Source organism: Solanum verrucosum, unplaced genomic scaffold (genome assembly GCF_900185275.1).
Source record: "Solanum verrucosum unplaced genomic scaffold, falcon-dt-bn FXZP01000165.1, whole genome shotgun sequence".
Taxonomy (NCBI): domain Eukaryota; kingdom Viridiplantae; phylum Streptophyta; class Magnoliopsida; order Solanales; family Solanaceae; genus Solanum; species Solanum verrucosum.
Window position 1 is genome coordinate 739,912 of NW_026020340.1, and position 19,480 is coordinate 759,391.

At 35.0% G+C, this 19,480-nt stretch overlaps 4 protein-coding genes across 5 annotated transcripts in view; 2 read left to right on the top strand and 2 right to left on the bottom strand.

Annotated features, from left to right (window-relative positions):
* The window catches only part of LOC125837238 (dihydrolipoyllysine-residue acetyltransferase component 1 of pyruvate dehydrogenase complex, mitochondrial), a 164,818-nt gene extending 145,338 nt beyond the window's left edge, over nt 1-19,480 (bottom strand). For both annotated transcript variants that reach the window (XM_049516395.1, XM_049516392.1), the window contains exon 1: nt 19,467-19,480. The gene's annotated coding sequence lies outside the window, so the exon portion shown is untranslated. The remainder of the gene's footprint in view (nt 1-19,466) is intronic.
* Nucleotides 2,745-5,439, top strand: LOC125836969 (probable disease resistance protein At4g27220). Its single transcript, XM_049516110.1, has 2 exons — nt 2,745-3,836; nt 4,018-5,439. The coding sequence occupies exons 1-2, from the start codon at nt 2,745-2,747 to the stop codon at nt 5,437-5,439; spliced, it is 2,514 nt and encodes an 837-aa protein (XP_049372067.1).
* Nucleotides 6,977-13,482, bottom strand: LOC125837250 (ribonucleases P/MRP protein subunit POP1). Its single transcript, XM_049516412.1, has 11 exons — nt 13,420-13,482; nt 12,311-12,740; nt 11,958-12,054; nt 11,566-11,673; nt 11,258-11,482; nt 10,931-11,049; nt 10,389-10,850; nt 9,012-9,120; nt 8,327-8,928; nt 7,351-7,518; nt 6,977-7,272 (listed from the first exon to the last, which is right to left on the bottom strand). Exons 1-11 carry the CDS (start codon nt 13,427-13,429, stop codon nt 7,074-7,076), a joined length of 2,529 nt encoding a protein of 842 aa, XP_049372369.1. The 5' UTR covers nt 13,430-13,482; the 3' UTR covers nt 6,977-7,073.
* LOC125837249 (uncharacterized) lies at nt 13,789-16,649 on the top strand. The gene is made up of 5 exons (XM_049516411.1): nt 13,789-13,851; nt 15,444-15,529; nt 15,620-15,737; nt 15,818-16,018; nt 16,386-16,649. The coding sequence occupies exons 2-5, from the start codon at nt 15,522-15,524 to the stop codon at nt 16,578-16,580; spliced, it is 522 nt and encodes a 173-aa protein (XP_049372368.1). The 5' UTR covers nt 13,789-13,851; nt 15,444-15,521; the 3' UTR covers nt 16,581-16,649.

The following is a 19,480-nucleotide window of genomic DNA, read 5'->3' on the forward strand; positions in this document are numbered from 1 at the left end:
CACAAAAAAAATTTGATGCAGCATACTGTAGGTTGTTTTAGTGTGACAAGTTTCTTGTAATGTTAATCTTTTGTTGTGCTATGAACATGCCTCCTTGAGCTGAGGGTCGGATTTATTGGAAACAACTTCTCTATTCTATTAAGGTAGGAGGTAAGGTCTACGTATACTTTACCCTCCTAGACTCCATTTGTGAGATCACATTGGCTTTGTTGAGTTGAGGCATGTCTTTTTTTCTTCTCATTTTTCTTGTACTAATGGTTAATAAGAATTTGTCTTGGAAATAAGTTATTAGAAGTATTTATTTCAAAAATAAATAAATAAATTTTTTAAAGTTTTGTACATTCCTGCAAGGGAATTATGCTAGGTTGATTAAACACTTCCTCCATTTCATATTAGTAGTATCATATTTTTCTTGATTTTTTTTGTTAATTTACCCTTGACACTTTTTAATGTAACCAATACTGTCTATATTTAAAAATAATTAATATTAAGAGGAAAATTGAAAAAAAGTACTAATTAATTATATCTTAATTTCGTAAATTAACCAATATTTTGAAACGAACATCTTCAATAATGTTGACAATTATTATAGAACATAGAGAGTACAAGTGTACCAATTGTAATGGACATTTGATTTTCAAATACTTTAGTACTCTTTTCCGTCTCATATTAGTTGTCAAGGTTACTAATAATGTTCGTCTCAAAATACAATCAATTTATAAAATTAAGGTAGAATTAATTATTTTATTTTTCATTTTACCCTTAAAAATAAATATTCTTGAAATAAGATTAACTACTTTTGTTTTTAAATAGGCGGAATGACTTGAGGGACCTTTTTTATTTGGCTCAGATTATAAATTAGATCCTTCTACTTACAACTTTGCTAACTGAACATTTAAACTCGATAAAACTCAACCTTTCAAACCTTAAACAAAAAAATAAACAAGTACAATGGTCTCTCAGATCAACGATACAAAAGGAGCTCTTAGTATTCTACCAAATGATTTAATTATTATACAAAATTGCTTAGGCATTAATATTGACATGTACATAACACAAATAATTTCTCTATAAAATAAGAAATTTGGTTGAAGAAAATAGGGAAGACCCTAAAAGATCTACCAACAAGAATATTCTCAAAGTTTAATTTATATATATAAAAATAAAATAAAATAAAATAAAATAAGGATACCAATTATACAACACAATATGGAAGTGCAAAGAATGGGTAGTGGTCTACATGTTCAAAGGTTCATAAGATTTTTAGTTTAAAAATTATATATATATATATATATATGACATGTTATTTTATAATGTACCAAACTAATTAAACAATGTAATAATAATAATTTTATTAAGCATATTTGACTTGGTATTTTCCACTTGATTTTAGTGGTAAGCATTTTATCACAAACATTGTTTATAACTAACGTTATTTGCTTCATGATTTTCATTAATTCATTTTCATTCTCTTTCAAAAGTAAAAAAAAATAAAATCATTGATCTTGAACTCTTTGCTTAACAAATATTCCTTACATTTATTTTGTAGTATTTTTTTTTCTTTATGATTTGTGTTTGGCTAATTTTCAGAAAAATGATGGCACCTCAAGAAATAGCTGAATTCACATTTTGAATTAAAGAGATAATAAAAGTTTTTAAGGTATGGTGCTCTCTCTTTACTTTATCTTACCTTGCAACTTCTAATATTTACTACAAGATAGTCTAAATTTCATCTTTGTTGTGTTGCTGTCGTAAAGTTTCGTTATTGTTGTCGTAAAGTTTCGTTTTGTTATATTTATTTCTTGCTTTTTTTCCTTGGTATGTTATGTTGTTATCATAAAGTTTCGTTTTGTTGTATTTATTTCTTGCTTTTTTTCCTTGGTATGCCGCTCTGTTTATTAATGTTGCACCTACTTGTATCTATTTAACGATCAGCCAACTGATTTTTTAGATTCCACTCGTTTTCTTTGGCTTGATAGATGAATTACTAACGGGATGTTGAAGCTATATAGCCCGAATACTTCCTTTTTTCGTGTCTCACATGATGTCCAATATCCATTTTGGGATTCAACTAATATGTAAATTCACATTAGGAAATTCCATTTGGGGGATAAACTATTTTCTATTAAAAACAATTCTATTCTCAAGACTTGAATCCTGGGACCTGATTTAACTAGACCATAGTAAGTTATGCATATTAGTAATATAAAAAGGAGGATTTAGTCTAAAGATGATGTGGCAATAAGTTCGAGCTGTGGACTAATGCTTGTATTAAGGGTAGACCATCTACTTGACACCTTTTAAAGTGCGGTCCTTCCATAAATCCTCTGTGAATGTGAAATACTTTACCCACCGAGATTCCTTTTTAATGCTTGATATAAGTAATTAAATATTGATTAGAACAAGTGATTTGGACTTTGGAGTAAGAAAATTGAAATATTTATAGAAATAACTTGTTGATGTGGAAGAAATCCACCAATAACTGTTATGTTTAAACTCTTTCCATATTTCTCTTAAACTCAACTTAGATCTCTTTGTAGTTCATAAAAATGTCCTTTTCTCATTTATGTAACTGGTAAAATCATGAATTCGAGCTGTGGAAATAGTCAAAATGCAAAGTACAATAAACTCTTGTAGTCCAACCCTTCTCTGTATCCCCATACATAACGGAAACTTAGTGCACCGAACTGCCTTTTTAATGTGATTGATCTTGTTTCTTGATTTTTACTAGGAGAAGAAAAAAAATGGAAGCAAGGGAGTCATTTTTTCCAACAAAGTTATTTGGTCAAGAAACAAAAAGAACATGTGAAAGAATTTGGAGATGTTTAAAGAAAGACAAAGTTATTACAAGTATTGGTATATATGGAGTTAAAGGTGTTGGAAAAACAACCTTAGCCAAACTCATCAATCACCTTGTTGAACAAAAAACTAAATCCCAAGTTATTTGGATTAATGTTTCTCAACAATGTAACATCAAAGTGTTACAAAATGACATTGCTAAATCACTTGGATTTGATCTTATAGAGGAACATGATGAAGAAAAGAGGGCAATCGCGTTACACGAATCGTTCAAAGAGAAAAATGATTTTGTTTTAGTACTAGATGATGTGTTAGAGAATGTACCTTTGAAAATGTTAGGTAATCCTCTAAAAATTGAAGGTGGAAGGTTGATAGTAACAAGTTGTTTACTCGAAACATGTCGAAAAATGGGATGTCAGAGGGAATTCAGAGTAAAAACACTTGAAGCAGAGGAGTCCTGGAGTTTGTTCATAGAAAAACTCGGAAATGAGATGATTATTCCGCGAGAAGTTGAAGGAATCGCTAAGTTTATGGTGAATAATTGTACAAAAGGACTTCCATTTGGGATTGTTACATTAGCTACAAAGTTAAGAGAGTTAGAATTGAGTAATGTTGATGAATGGAGAAAGGCGTTCGAAGAATCATTTAAAGAGGAGAACAATGATGTTATGAAGATGTTGTTATATAGCTTTAATTCATTGAAGGATGAAAAGTTACAACAATGTTTCTTGTACTGTTGTTTGTATCCAGAAGATGAGAAAATCTCGAAAGATCATTTGATAACTCGATTTGTTTTAGAGGGACTAATCGATGAACAAGAGAGCCGCGAGGCAGAATTTGAAGAGGGATATGAAATATTGAACAGATTGGAAGGTGTTTGTTTGTTGGAAAGTGGCGTAAATAGTGTGAAAATGCATAGTTTGATTAGAGAGATGGCATTGAAGATCACTAATGAAAATCCTATGTTTATGGTTAAAGCTGGAGTTCAGCTTAATGATGCACCAAAACAGGATGAATGGATCGAAAATTTGGACAAGGTATTGTAACGTATACTATGTTGCTCGGAATCTTCAAAGTGTTGTTGCACGCGTGTCAGGATCAGACACATGCCTATTGACATGTTTGAAGAGTCTGAGCAACACAACTTGTTAGAACTTGATGAGATAGATTTTGGATTTTTTAAATAATTTTCGTCTAAAATTTTGTTTCGAATTACAGGTATCTCTAATGAGGAACAAGATAGCTGAAATACCAGAAGGAACATCAGCTAAGTGTCCAAGGCTAACAACATTGATGTTGCAGCAGAATTATCACTTGTGGAAGATTCCAGATTCTTTCTTCGAGCACATGAAGTCGTTACGTGTTCTTGATTTAAGCCACACTTGCATTGAGAAGTTGCCTGATTCTGTATCCGAGTTAGAGAATCTCACCGCGCTCTTACTTGCATTTTGTTGGAATCTAAGGTCAATTCCAACTCTGGCAAAGCTCGAGTTATTGCAAGAGTTGGACTTGAGTGGCACTGGGATTCAGACTTTGCCTGAATCCCTTGAGGCTCTATTGAGCCTCAAATGCCTGAGTATGTATGCAATGCGTTGGCTTGAGAGGATACCAATAGGTATATTGCCCCAACTCTCAACTCTGCAACGTCTAGTGTTATCGCATCATATAGACGTTCAAGGTGAGGAACTAGAGGTGTTAAACGAGTTGGAAGAGTTTCAAGGTAGGTTCTCTACTATTCATGACTTCAACCGGTTCATCAGAGCTCAAGAAAACGAAGGATGCCTCGTGTTTTACAGAATTCTAGTAGGTGACTATGATGGTTTAGGACAAATGACACAAATTGAATTCAATCATGGAAGAATTTCAGATAAATTAGTCAAGTGTTATGGACTTGGAAAAGAAGATGAAGTAGTATTGCTTCCACAAGACATTCAACACTTGAAAATTGAGAGTTGCAACAACTTTAGTACTTGTCTTTCCGACTTCTTGTCATGTCTATACGATTCAAAAGATTTAAAGTACTTCAAAGTTCGTTGGTGCAACAAACTAGAGTACCTTATGAAGGTAAAACAAGGACAAGAATCTGTCTTATTCCCCTCTCTCGAGCATCTTGATCTCTTTGAATTGCCTAGTTTCGTTGGTATTTTTGATGAAAGTGAAACAAGTTTGAGACCTTCAATTCCTCTTGTTGGTACTTTTTCCCTCCTTAGAATGATACGTATCGAAAGATGTCACAACATCAAGAAGCTACTTCCAATTGATCTATGCTCAAACCTGAGACATCTCGAGAGGATATATGTCCTATCATGTAGTCAAATCGAAGAAATAATTGAAGATCAAGAAAATGATGGAATCGCCGTCTTTCCTAAAATGACAAGAATAACCTTATGGTCTTTGCCACAATTGAAAAGCATATGCAATGGAAAAATGAAGTGCAATTCAATCAAGAAAGTGTCAATAAAGGAATGTGTTAAGTTAAGGAATTTGCCTTTGTTTTTTTCACATGAAGAGGAACTCAAAATTCCTTCTACACTTAAAGAGATTACTATAAATTCAAGTGAAAAAGATTGGTGGGAATCTTTGGAATGGGATCATTCAACTACAAAAGTTGAACTTCAACCTTTTATTAACTATTTTTGAGGTGGTGCTCGGATTCTTCAAAAATGTTAGACGCGCATATGTCGTAGTGCACTTTTCTGACGATCTGATATGGGATGGAGCATCATTCTTGAAAAGTTCGAGCAACGCAAGAATGAAATTTCAAGTTTAACTCTATTTTTATTTTTGTAATATTGATGGCGCTTGTATTTGTACTTATATAAACTTACTAAATTTTCATATGATCGTGGCTGGTATGAAATTACGAATTATAATTTTTAAAAGGGTTTGATAGAAATATTTTGTTTATTTTTTCTTTTCCAAGAAGAAAAAATGAAAAAAAGTACCCCAAGTTATAGGTTCAAAACGAAAATTCAAAATAACCAAACCGATAAATTTGATTTAGATTTGAATTATTCAAATTATTTTCATGTAATGTTTTCATGATCCAATCATGAGTATCCTGAAAAAGGAATTAAATGTAACAGAAAAATTCAATTTTTCATTATTCTTGATGTGACATAAATATTTATTTTTGGTTGTCAAACAAAATATAGAAAAGCCAATAACAAATGCATCAAGTGAAAATTATATATATCACTTCCTTCATTTGGTGACTCGAACTTTAAGGTTAGAGATATCATCTGAACAACCCCTATAGTCGTATCACTTCCTTAATGTTCTAGGTCAAAGACGATGCTTTCACATGCTCTTTGCACATTTTCATCGACTTTCATGCCATCAAGCTTCTTTCCATTCTCGAGTTTTATGCCATTCTCGTAACACTCCTTATATAACGGGTCTTGTTCATCTTGTGCAACAACAACAACAACGTTTGAAGCAACAAACATCGTCACCATGGCAATGAAAAGCATAACAACGATGACGTTGGTCGATGCCATACTATTTTTGCTACGACAAAAATTAAGTGATTATATATATATATATGTATTGTTGTTTGAATGTATAATGTGTTGATGTAATTGAATTGTTTCATAATTTATAGGTTAGATATTTTTTTTGAGGTTTGAATTAGTTTTAGGTGAATTTGAGGAGAGGAGATAATTATGCTCGTCCTTGATTATAGTATTTAGTCATAGATTAACTGAATCTATTTAGACCCTTCATGTTTTTGTTTTCTGTAAATGTTAAACCAAAAAAAAAAAACTAATTTTTTAGGGTGTCCTACGTTTATTATGTCACGTAGGGACACATGTGTCTACCTGTTCAACTTTATACAAATTTAAGTGTCTACTTATGCACACCCAAAGTTGGAAAGCATAGATGTCAACTGAGGTCAAGTTAAACAACACGTTAATGATAAGTATAACATAATTGGTGACCTCGTAAAAATGGTAACTAGCCTGCTATCACGCGTTAAACTATATATTTTCAGGAAAAAAATGTAAGAGAATGAAAAAAACATAGTATAAGCTGTCTGATTAATAACTTTCCTTTATAGAGTAACAAAATCTACAGAAAAACAATCTCCATGATACAAACCAAATACAATTTAGCAAAGTCTCCCATCAGAATTTCAACTAAAACTAATTGCTCTTGGATGAACTAATGAAAAAAAATACATACCAAACATGAGATTGGAATTTCTCTGTCTTTTTTCGGGAAGAGTTTTCTGCATAAATACTGTAAATAACCATCGCGAACCCCATGTTTAATCACATGTATTCAACATCATCTTCCCATTGTTCGAGAACGATAGAAGCAAGTGCAAGTCTATATGCTGTGGACCTTAAGTTTCTAACCAGGACATAGATCTCCTTCCTTCTTTTCCTAACACCTACAGCTTTCCACTGTTCCTCTCTCAGATGAGCAAGACAGACAGCCTCGCAAAGAGCCACCGCTACTGGCTTCTTACTGCACGATAAAGAACTCAGTACAAGTCATAATTGCTACGATGAAAATACATCCAGAATTAACGTTTAGTTTACTAACCTTCCTCGAACAAATCCTGTTGTAATAAAGCCAATTGGTAATCGATAAGATTCTTTGGCAGCAGGATCTTCAGGTACTTGAAATTCCCATTTACCAGTTGCTTGCTGAGAGAAGCATGATCTCACAAAGGACTCGGGTACTTGAAGTTCTCCTTTGGAAATCTCTGATCTGCGTAATTCAAAAACAGGTTCATTTGATAATAAGAAGCACCTCTAAGCTCTCCCTTTACCTCTATTTAAAATTAGTTTCGGCAAGCATCAGTAAGATTAGTCCTGTTAAACATCAAAATACAAACCTACTAATAATTGAACAGAGTTTTCAAGAATGGCTATTGGGTTTCCCGACTTTAGTTGAATGGCAAAGCACAGGCCAAAATAACAAGAACAGATCCTATATAATCTACTAAGCATGCGTAACTACTATATGTATATAAATACTAACTAGTAACTACTAGCTAGTGAAGGTGATATAACTTTGTCCGTCCCTAGGTAAATGATTCCTCGTAAACATCTTATTCGAGAAAAATAAAAATGACTCAATCCTCATAAACCTACAAATTAAGCTTACAAAAGAACCGTGATTCTGCCCCATCAGAACTTCCAATTTCAAGTGTCCTCTTGCTTAGAATTGGTGAATTATCATAGAACAGAGCTAATGCATCTACTGATCGGCCAAATACTTGAGCCCTCATACATGAATGTATTTCTAAATGATGTTCTCCCAATTCTGCCACCTCATAGACTCTATCCAGATGTTTTTATGGAAGTCGAATTTTTTGGCAGATTACATGTCCTAAGTGATCTGCCAAAGATATTTGTTATCAAAGCATCATCATCTAGCAGTAGGATTAGTCATGCATATTGTAATGAAGAGGCAATTGTGTTGCAGATAAAATTCTTAAAATGAACAAATAAATATAATTAAATGGGATAAGGCAACCAAATAACTGAATACAAAAATGGATAATAATAGTCACCTGGTTGTGAACAACATTACATCATCAATTTGAGGTGCACAAACAACTGCTCCTTCTTCGAAAGAACCTTCTCTGTGGGCGTGCAGAATAACTCTGACCAAACACAGCTTTTGGTCCTGATTTATCTGGTAAATGCCCTTAACTGTATCCTCATTGAATATTCTTTCGTCCTTCATAAATTTGGATATGCACTTTGTCCTGTGAAGCGCTTTGGGAAATAAAAGTAGATGACTACCACTGATCTCATCTAAAAACTGAGTCAGAACATAAGACGTCCTTGCCACGAATCCCTCGAATGGAGCACTGCAACTGCTCTCTGAGTCAGTTATGCATCTTCTCGAGTATGGAGTACTCATTTCCAAGTTCTTTATCATATCGTTTGGAGAAAGCTGTTCATGTTGCATCCGATCATGACCTGTCCCACTGAGTCCTTCTAGAGCAAGGCGGACACTGTCCCATGGAGATGAAACAGGAACTTTCCAAGTCCTTGTGTGAGGAGAACGGAGCTCAGACTTTTCATCATAAGCAGCTTCCTCCAAGGCCATGAAACAAGAGTGTGCGTTGCAATCAGGGAATTCCCTTGGAAAGCATGGCAACCCAAGCTGCAAAGAGGAAACACATATATTAGGATCTAAAATTGATGTCAAACTCAAATTCAGAACGAAAGCAGAACATGCATACTAACATCACAAGCAATCCAATGCTTCTCCCTCAAACCAATCGCTTGAGCACCATTGGTCACAAGAGAGATCCAGAAGACCTTGATCCAACACAGCGGAAGAATAATAGACCATCTGAAGGGAGATTTAAAAGAACAACAATGAGGTATTCTCTATATAAGAACATGATTTTCCTATCAAAGCATGATGTTTAATTGCCTCATTTTCTTATGTAATTGAATTGAGGAAGACTCAAAGGTGAGTACTATGAAGGCTGATTCTCCCAAGTGGTTAGACCAGCAAAAGAGATGTGATGAGATTGTTGTAGAAGACCAAAATATAGTTTTTCAAGAAAGAAAACGTAACCTTAACAGAAGTGCACGATCAAAATAAATTGAAGGAAAAATATGAACATATATACTTGATAGTGAAATTTAGTTTTTATGCTATTGGTATTGAAAAGTTTGAGAGAAAAATGCGTAACATGTTACACAAATATAAAGTTCTAGCACAATCATAAATCATGATTTCCTAAGAATTGCAAATATACCATCTTCCAAAAGTTAATTTGATATTTCATATTTGAAGTGACATCTTATGCCCTTTTAAATTCCTTTAATTATTATTTTAACATATTTATTACAAACTCTATTATAAAAACTACTTATTTTTATTCTCCTTAATCTCCATGAAAAATCAACCTAGACAAACAACTGGGATAGGAGGCACACACAAAGACACATACGCATATGCATTTTATGTTACTCATTTCTTATTCTCTATAAAATTGTTTTCACTTATTTCTTATTTCTATTTGTAGAAATATAAGAGATGCCTTTTGCTTTGTCTTTGAAACCGGATCGAGAATGTATTGGTAAGGATCTCTCCCCTGACATTTGAGGGCTGACAGTTGCTTGTCTAGCTAAGCTCCTACTGAGCTTTCTGGTAGGCAATTAGCAAAGAAGTAAAACACTATGTTACTATTGACTATTACCCTTACGTGATACACCGGTAGAAAGCCAGAAACTAGCACAAACCAATAGGACAATTACCTACACTATCAACTATACAAAGTGCAGTTACCATCTTTTCTTTTGTAATTAGATGGTGGTGTCGTTAAGGTGGATGCGTATAGATATGTATCCTCCTCAAAAGTTAAGCGTACAAACTAAACCAGAAAAAGATGTGAAAGCAGAACAATACGTTGTATGAAAATAATGACATCAACCTAGCCACAAGTTGAAGGTTGAAGACATCAAAACTCGAGAACAGGTGTTTATGGCATGAGAGTTCAGTTTCAGCACATGCAATATGTATTCTAGTCAAGTGAGTATATTGAGCAACCATGTGTAAATATAAATCAGACTTATGTTCATTTCCAAAGCCTATGCTTGCAGATTCACCTTATAATAGAAGTTTTCTCGTTCTCACTTTTCAGAAGCAGTATAGGGCAGACTCTAGAAAACCGTGTCTCAACAGAAGGTTGTTGTCTGCGTGAGTTCACATCACCAACACGAAACAACTCCATACGCTGATGGTGTTTCTCCATGCACAGGATGTTTTCTTCTATTGGAGGGTCAATGCCTTCTTTAGCATCCCAGAGATCTATACACTCAGATAAGCCAGGACGTCCTTCACATTCTAAGGACGAGCAAGAGAGTAACTTCATGTCTCTATTTGGAATTCCCTTCTCATCTTTCTTGTAAGATAGTATATTTTGACCCTTTGCTTCCAAAGGATCAGTAGTATCTTTATTCAAAAATCGAGGATCATTGACAAAGAGAGAAAAGATAGCTGAAGAAAGGATTTGGTCGTCATTCTCAATGAAGGATGCATACTTCACCGGGGAAGAATTTAATGAAGAACTGCACAGAAAACAACAACGTTCAGTAATCATGTTCATAAATCAGTTAAAATAGAAAGGTTGTCCCTTCAAAAAAATCACCAGGTTGCAGGATGTAAAAGCTTTTGAAGAAGCTCAGATGCCCTTGATCCAATCACTTCCAACTTCCCGAGATGATCCTCAAGGGAAATGCAACTAACTCTGGAGCCAGCAGCATCTACCTGAATACCAAGAAGCATTATTTCTGATCTACAGCAACAGGAACAGGCAAGTAAATCACATCTTCAGTAAACTGTATGCATTTATAATCAAAAAGGAATGCGTATTCAGCCATCACCATTTTATTATACCATCTGAGACCGAAGAAAGTAACAATGAGACCACTATATATAGCATTAGAAATGGACACCACATGATTCTTTACTCAACCTGCCTTTCACAAGCATTTTGCAAAGTATTATATCCTTCACTGAAAGCAGCAGCATGTATCCAAACCCATAGCCGTCTTAAAGAAGCACATCCATCAATCTTCTGTTGTTCACCACATATATCGGCATGATCGACCTTTGTATCAGTTTTCCTACACTGCTGCGGTTGCCACATATAGGTTACAGGAGCAATTGTCTTAGAAAAAGTGGCTCCTACATGATGGAGCTGCCAGAAGAAACACAAGTATCAAGCAAGCAAATTTTGGAGGGCATATCACTTTAATCAAAATACCAAGATGGACCACCCACCTCAGCACTACCATAGATAGCACCAGAGAGTACGTCATTACGAGCATCCTCACAATGTGAGTATGGAGAAGGCACAAGCACAGTATTTAGGATTGACATCAACAAATCCTGAAAGAAAATGTGAATGACCATGTTATATAAGCTCAATCTCTAGCTAGCAGACGTCAACTTTATCCTTGCTAATCCTTTTTTCTGGGCCCATAATTGCAAGTTATGGGCCAACATAAGATAAAAAATACATACAATTGCTTATTTAATTTTCTTTATAAGACAAATATTTATTTAATTATGTCATCACTTTCTAAGTAATCCAGGCACCAAAAGGAAATAATTTAAAGAGAAGAACAATTATCAAGTAAGATTTTGGCAGGAAAGAGTGAGTAAATGCCTGCCTGTGGACCCTCCAACTGGACAGCACTGCAGTAACTTGCGTCATGTACAAGTACTCCTCCTTGTAGTTTCTTCAGAAGAGCTCTCGAGCCCCTCCCCCTGCATCATGTATTCATGATCAATGAAATATAAACAGGCAAAGGACCTTCTTTCCCACAACAGAGAGAATACAACAAGGCAAAAATCGCAATTTGAACAATGAACAGATGTGTTTCTTTTTAATTAGTAAAACAACAGTCTTTTTCTTGTTTAAGCACAAGATAACAAATGTTTCCTTTCAATGCACAAGGATAAAGTTAAAAAATTTGTAGCTGCACTTCAGATATATTGGCAAAGAGCAGAAAGTTATTATTACCTGCCTTGCACACCAAGGGGTAGGTAGAATCCCCAAAGTTTTGTCATTGTGAAACGCTTAGCATACCACAAGTGGGTTCTGAGTCTCTTAGTCCCATCTCCTGAAGTTGAGAAGCCGTTCAGAGAATTCTTTTTAAGCTCAACTCTCCTACGAACATGGCGTGGAAGCGCCTTTTTATCGTTCTTCAAATTGTCTGATTTATTGAGATTCTCCTCTCCTAGTTTCTGCTTCTTTCTAACTCTACTTTTTGCCACTCTATTGTCATGCCCAGTTGTTCGCCTTCTCTTGCTTCTTTTAGATCTAAAGTCATTACTTAAACGCTCTTTTACAATTGAGTGCAGAGATTCAAGTTCAGAAGCTCGAGACTCAGCAAATTTGTTCACATTAAGGGTTCGAGGCAGACCTGCTACTGTTCGAAGTTTACCTTTATCTGGACAAAAACCAATGTCAACTCTGTCAAACATAGGTAGATTCAATTCACTAGTCACACATGTATTCAATAGTAGAATTAGAAAAAGAATAAAAAGAACAAAAAGAAAGGGAGGCAAGTAGAAAACATTCTAAAACTCTCATTTATTTAACATCCTAAATTACTATTTTCAACATACCCTGTTGCCCAAAAAATCTCATGTTTCTCATATGCCTTCATATGTTAGGTGTTAATAATGCTTTCATAAGCCTAATGGACCCAAAAAATCTCACCTTTTTAAGCCAATACCCGGATATTGGTAGATTCACTTACAAATTTCACTTTCACTCCCAAAAGTTCAAATTCCAAGTAAAACGCATGTCCAAACAAAATCACAACTTTAAAAGCTCAAACTCAAAATCACAACTTCTTGATAGCTCACTTGCAAACATAATGACACTGGCACTCAGACTCCTCCATTACAATTATGCAGCCATTCATGGGCAATTTCACATAAAATTCAGCAACTTTTGGTCCAGAACAACAACAACAACTAGCTTCTTCTCTAAACGTAGAAAATAAAGTTTATCTTTTTACAAGTAATTAAATATTGGGTCACCAAAATCAAGAATCAACAAGGAAAACTTTATTTCATGTTTTTTCTTAAGAATGCTTTGTGGGTTACAGAAAAAAATCTAACCTTTATTCATTCTGTTGCCCCAATTTGAGCTTCTCTTTCTGCGCTGACCCCTTAAACCCTTAAACCCCTTTTGAATTGCACCACGTCTATGTAATGTAATAACAAATGTTTTTACCCTTTTATCCCTTAAATAAACTTTTCAAAACAAGGGCAATTTGGTAAATTAACTTTCAAAGGTCGGACTTTAATACAAATATCAAATCGGATATAAGAAATATAAAAATAAACAAGTTTTAAAGAAAAATAAACTGAAACAAAGGGAGTGTATGTTTTCTCATAATGTGCCTGAATGCGAGATGTTTAGGGCATCGTTTATTTGATTCCAATAATACCCTCACTAAAAAGCAAAGCCCTAATAACTACTTCTTTTTTGGTCCTCCATTATTTGTTTCACTTGTTTCCTCCATCTCTGCAATTTCAGTGGTAAAGAAAGGTAACTAACTTCTTTCTCCATTAAATTAAGCTTTAGAATCTCTAGGACGAGCCATTTTTCTTCTTTTTGAATGAATTGTTTGCATAAAAATTATGTCTTTATGGATATTTTTCAGTTTTCTGAATTCTTGTTTGCTGGTTTACTTGGTTTCCCTTTGCTGCTGCTGCTTATTTTCATGGATTTTAACTTGTACTTTTTTTAATAACTGTGGTGTTTTGGCTAACTTGTATGCACCTCAACTAATTCCACACGATACCAAAGTATTTTGTCCACCAAGGCTAGGAAACATAGGAAGTAATGTCTCTAATGGAATTTGTACTTGAGAGCTTGTGGTTCGAAACTTACATTGACCACTAGGTTACGCGCTTGAGTGCAAGTTGTACTTTGAGATAGAAGGTGGGTGTGTTTGAGCTATAAGGGAATTTCATTCAATTTTTGACTGCTTAATTCACCCGAAACTAGACTTGAACATCTTCCGCTGTTTCTTTGCCCCTTTGTATCGAAGGGAGCAAGTTTTTTGAGTATCTTCTCTATACATGAAAAAAAAAAATAGATAATTACACATGTGGGATGAGTTATGTGTTGTTTATTGTGTTTCGGTTATTGCACTATTTTACTGATCTTTGTTCTGAATGCTTTGTACTGCTTTTCTTATTAGTTATCATGTTTTCTTCACTATCACTATCGTTTTTCCCTTTTCATAACTACTTTGATTTGCTGCACTTGAGTTGTCGGTACTTCAAAAACAACTTCTCTACCTCCACAAGGTAGTTGTAAGGTTTGCATACATCTATCCTCTCTGGACCCCACTTGTGGGATTACACTGGATATGTTGTTGTTGTTCTGTGGGTTATGTGATCCTTTCTATAGGAATTCTAAGATATTACACATGATCTCTGTGTTATCTCGTTAAAAGTTTGATGCTTTTTCCATGTATATATTGGAATTGTACAGTAACATTTATCATTTTACAGCGAAATAACTTCATGATAGATAAATGATACCAGTTTGGTTACTAAACTGTAATATGACTAATAGCCAATCCATGAGAAATCCTGAGAAACAGAAAATCAATGTGAGAACTTGGATGCACCAATAGACAAGTATCATGACAAAACTGAGAAGTTACACAGCACTAAAAAGGATCACAAACTACTCTAATGATAACTACACATGTGACACTGTGTATCTTCTCTGGACATTAAAATAAACTAAGGGTCATTCTAAACATGTTGTGGTACTAACTTGATTAGCTTGAAAAGAGACTGCTCTTCGTCATGAAAAGTAATAGTAGCATGGTATAAATGTTCTCCTGCCCACTCCCGTTGCAACATAAAAAGGAGAGTAGGAGAAACATGGAAGACTGTGATCTTTTTTTTTTCAACTACTCTGGTTTAATTGGTAAATCGTCTTGTGAAGCCCTAACCACTAAGTTCTGAAGCTTTCTTAGCCTACAACTGATTAGACTTGGTTTAAATGCTGACGAACGATTATGTACTAAGTAAGAGAAAGCCTTAATAAAACACTTTCTTGCAGGAAAAGATAAAAGGAAAAACAAGGCTCACGCTTGTTTTTTCTCCTTCCAAATTACAGATACATCCCTCTGCAAGCAACTCCTTGTAAGTGATTGAAGAATAATAGTTTGAACACGGTGTCCTGGCTTCTGGTGATGAAGATGTATGAGCTCTTTATGCCTTTGTTCCTGATTGAAGCCCATTGCTTCATTGAGCTACTAAGTACATGGTCTTTGTTATTTATTTTTTGCAGCCTCAAAGCAGATGCAGGTGCTCTCACAAATTTTGAGGTGCTTGATTTTCTACGCTCCAGAGGTGCAGGAAGAGATCCTACGCGGGTCATAGTCCCCATTGCACCATCAGAGTTCAAGGTTGGAAGTTACATTATTGAACTTGTTGTTTGAGAGTATTTTGTTGTGCCCGGCAATATCTAATGTTTCTGATCTTCTAGGTGTATGATTATTTAGAGCAAACTGCTGCTTGCAATCAGACAAGACAAGTGATTGGTGAACTCATGGGAAAATGTAAAAGTATCAAACTGGAAAAATGTAAATGTGGCATACTGGAAAAATGTAAATGTATCAAACTTAAGCATGTTGAGACCGTTAACATCATCAATATCAGGCCATCTTCACTCGTTGAACTTTATCCGGTAATTTCGAAAAGATGATGTTCTTGGTATATTGACTATTTAAATTTGCAGCATCATAACTTGTTAGATGTCTATGAAGTGTGGTTTTATTGTTGCACAACATGGGATCTTAATACTTGTAAGCAATGGACAATATGGAGAAATGACCTTTCCTCAATGGATAGGAAATAGAAGATATGGTTTATTTACCTCCTTGGTTCACTCATCTAAATAGCAAAGTCGTGTTTTAGTCATTAACAATGGTAAGCAGTGTGACCAGGTGATTGTTGGGTATGTTAAAACTGCAGAGGCGGAACTATCATTAACATGTTATGTTTATTTTGCTTGAGGTTCTGACATATATTTGTTTCTTCTTGACGTATATCAGATATTAAGGGAATATGATGCCCATCTTGGGGAAGCTGCAGAAACAATGGAAGAGCTTGTGGAAAATGTGGTGCAGCTGTTGCCGCCTTCTCCAACTCAAATGCAGTCTGAAGAAGGAACTGCGCCTACAGACGAAAAAGAAGCTCCTGATGGAGAAAAGATAGAGGCTGAGCCTGAAGTAGACACCAGTGTGTGAATTCTTGAACAGAAACGGTTTAGAATGCTTATTTCTTTCATTCGCGCGAGCACTCAGCTATCAATCTTGATATTGGCTTAAGGAAAAAGGACTCAATCCAGCTCCGAATGCCTGCCTACTTATATTCATTCCCTGTCTCAGGATTTATGAAGATCTTAGTCTAGATCCGATGCTTCACTCTAGCTAAATTTTTGTTTTCTTTTTGAAAGTGGGGTGACAATTATTAACTCACTTTAATTATTACTAATATAGAGGTTGGAAACACCAAGGAAAAATAGAACAATAATAAAATTTGATAAAGCATGCTAAACAATATCATATCATATTCGAGGCCTAAGTACGGAAAAAATCATGTCTGGTGTGTTCTTCCGCTGTTCCTTTCCGCTTCACGCAATAGCACGCTCTGAAGCAAGCGGGCTCCTTCTTGCATTGACCGGACAAAGGTTTCAAATGAGCATCCCATGGGGCAGCATCCCGTGTTGGATAGCCTGATCGTGGTGATGTTAATTGTGGTTACATTCATCTAGGGCTCATCGAAACCCTATTCTGTGTATATTCAGAAACAGGGCCGTTCGTGATCCCAGCCCCGGAATCACTTCACTCCATTGCTTGGGAACATCATTTTCAAATGAATTTGTAATGTATAATTCGAATTTAGTTGGAGTTTCAATGTGAACTTCAAACATAAAAAGAAATATCATATCGTTGAGTCTTCTGGATACCGAAAGTACGTAAAAACACATATTAGGACCCTCGTGGTTAGTTCTAGATACTTTAAAACTAGTCAGCCTATCTCACGCTAGCTCACTCACACGTACTAGATGAAATATTTGATCAAATCTCTACACTTATGTATTATTATAATCTTCGAGATTCTATTTCTATAAATATGGTTTTAAAATTATATTACTAAAAGAACGATAGTTGTTATAAAAGAGATAATTTACAATAAACGTACTGTTTTAAGACAAGAATATTGTTATAATGAAGTTTGAATGTATATCATAGGTAAATGACTAAAAGAATATCTTTAATTTATTGAAAGTTAAACATGCTCATATAATTTACCAATGATTCGTGGAATTTAAAGGACTAAAAGAGCATATTTTAATTAATTGGAAGTTAAATATGCTCGTACGAGTAGTTTGAAACCCCTTGCCAGCAAAAGTAAAGAGTTTGCCTTCTGGGTCAAGCTCGTCGCACCGGACTTGTCTAGTGCGGGTTACTTCTCCTATGTGGTTTGCGAGCTATTGCATAGGAGCGGGAGTTTTATTGAGTTTTATCCTGTGCGCACCCAAAAGGTAGCGATTGCGAGTTTTCCTTGTCATAAAAAATATATATATACTTGTACGAGTTAAAATGAATATTTATTGATAATCGGAAGTTAAATATACTTGTACGAGTTAAAATGAATATTTATTGATAATTGAAAGACTAAGATAGCCATAAACTTTAGAGAATTATTTTTAAATATTTGTTTAATTAGATTTAGAAAATATTATCTTCAAATATTTTAAATACTCCTACTAATCAAATTTTGCAAAAACATCTCACAAATGTTGAATTTTAAAATAAAAAGTCACAACTTGGAGATGTATAAACAAACTTTGAAAAACTCATTTTTCTTTCTGTTTGGGAACAAAATACAAATATTCTTCTTCCAGAATAAAAGCATTAAGCATCGCATTCTTTCCTTACTGAACTTTCCCTCCTCTTTCTAGAAGAAAGAAGAAGCTCGCTACACCACCTTCACAATCCCAAATCCTTCGATGCTTCTCGTCTCTGCATTGTAGTTGTTGAGTCTCCGGCGCCTTCAGAATGCATTCGATTTGGAATAATGTTGGTTCCGGTCGGCCGTGAATCTGACTGGCTTTATTCATCCTCATATTCAACTCCTACAAAAAGTAGTATCGATTTGTCTTAATTGGCAATTTGCGAAATACGATGAACCCCATAGTCCCCTGTTAAGTGAGTCGACTATTCATCGTGATTTGATGCCCTTTCTGGATGAGTTGATACCGCCTAATCATCAACCGTTTTTTGGGGAATTTGATGAAGGGGTTTCAGGTCCTCCTTACTTGACTCAAATGGTGGCGGGTCTGAAAGTAAACCACCAACTCTTGGACGGGAAATGGGATAAAACCAAGAGCTCTCTGTTTGGGGGTTGCTTTTTTAAGGGCTCAGTTAGGATTCCAGGTGTTGTGTCTTGAACACTGTTTTGGAGGCAGTTACGGGACATTCCATACAGGACTATGCGCTGGAGAACCATTGGAAATGGTGAAGAAATTTGCCTGCCACTCAGGTAGAAACAGATGGTTATATTTTGGATAATGGAGTGCGTTTGGATGATAAGTTCGATGGTCGATTTAGAAGCCACTTATCCTACTATAGTCTCCATGTTGTGCAGAGATTCTCCAAAAATCCATGCTGCTGAACATACATAAAAAAATTGCTGGAGTGTTCTCATACTAAATGTGATGATGAATATCACTCACAGCTATGTAGTTAGTCCAGTGTTACAAGTTTTCACAGAGTTGTATGAGATATGGCATAAAAATGAAAAATACTCTCTTCTTATTCAAAAATGGAGGTTTTCAAGGGTGAAAGTGAATTTCTAAACAAGTTGCTGGATCTCTTCCGGACGCGGTGGTGAAGAAAATTGTTCAGCATACGACATGGGAATAATCGATCAATGTTTGCAATTTCCCAATCAATCTTTGATATCCATCCAATCATTGATTTCACTATTAGTTGTGATGTAATCATCATATTGTCTGGTTGTTGTTAGCTTGGCATTAGTATCTAGTGCACCACTGAGTCCAGTCCAGTCCAGCTTCTGAGATGAGTATATTTTCTTTGATCACCGATATCTTCTTTCATTTTAAATGCTTTCTTCAACT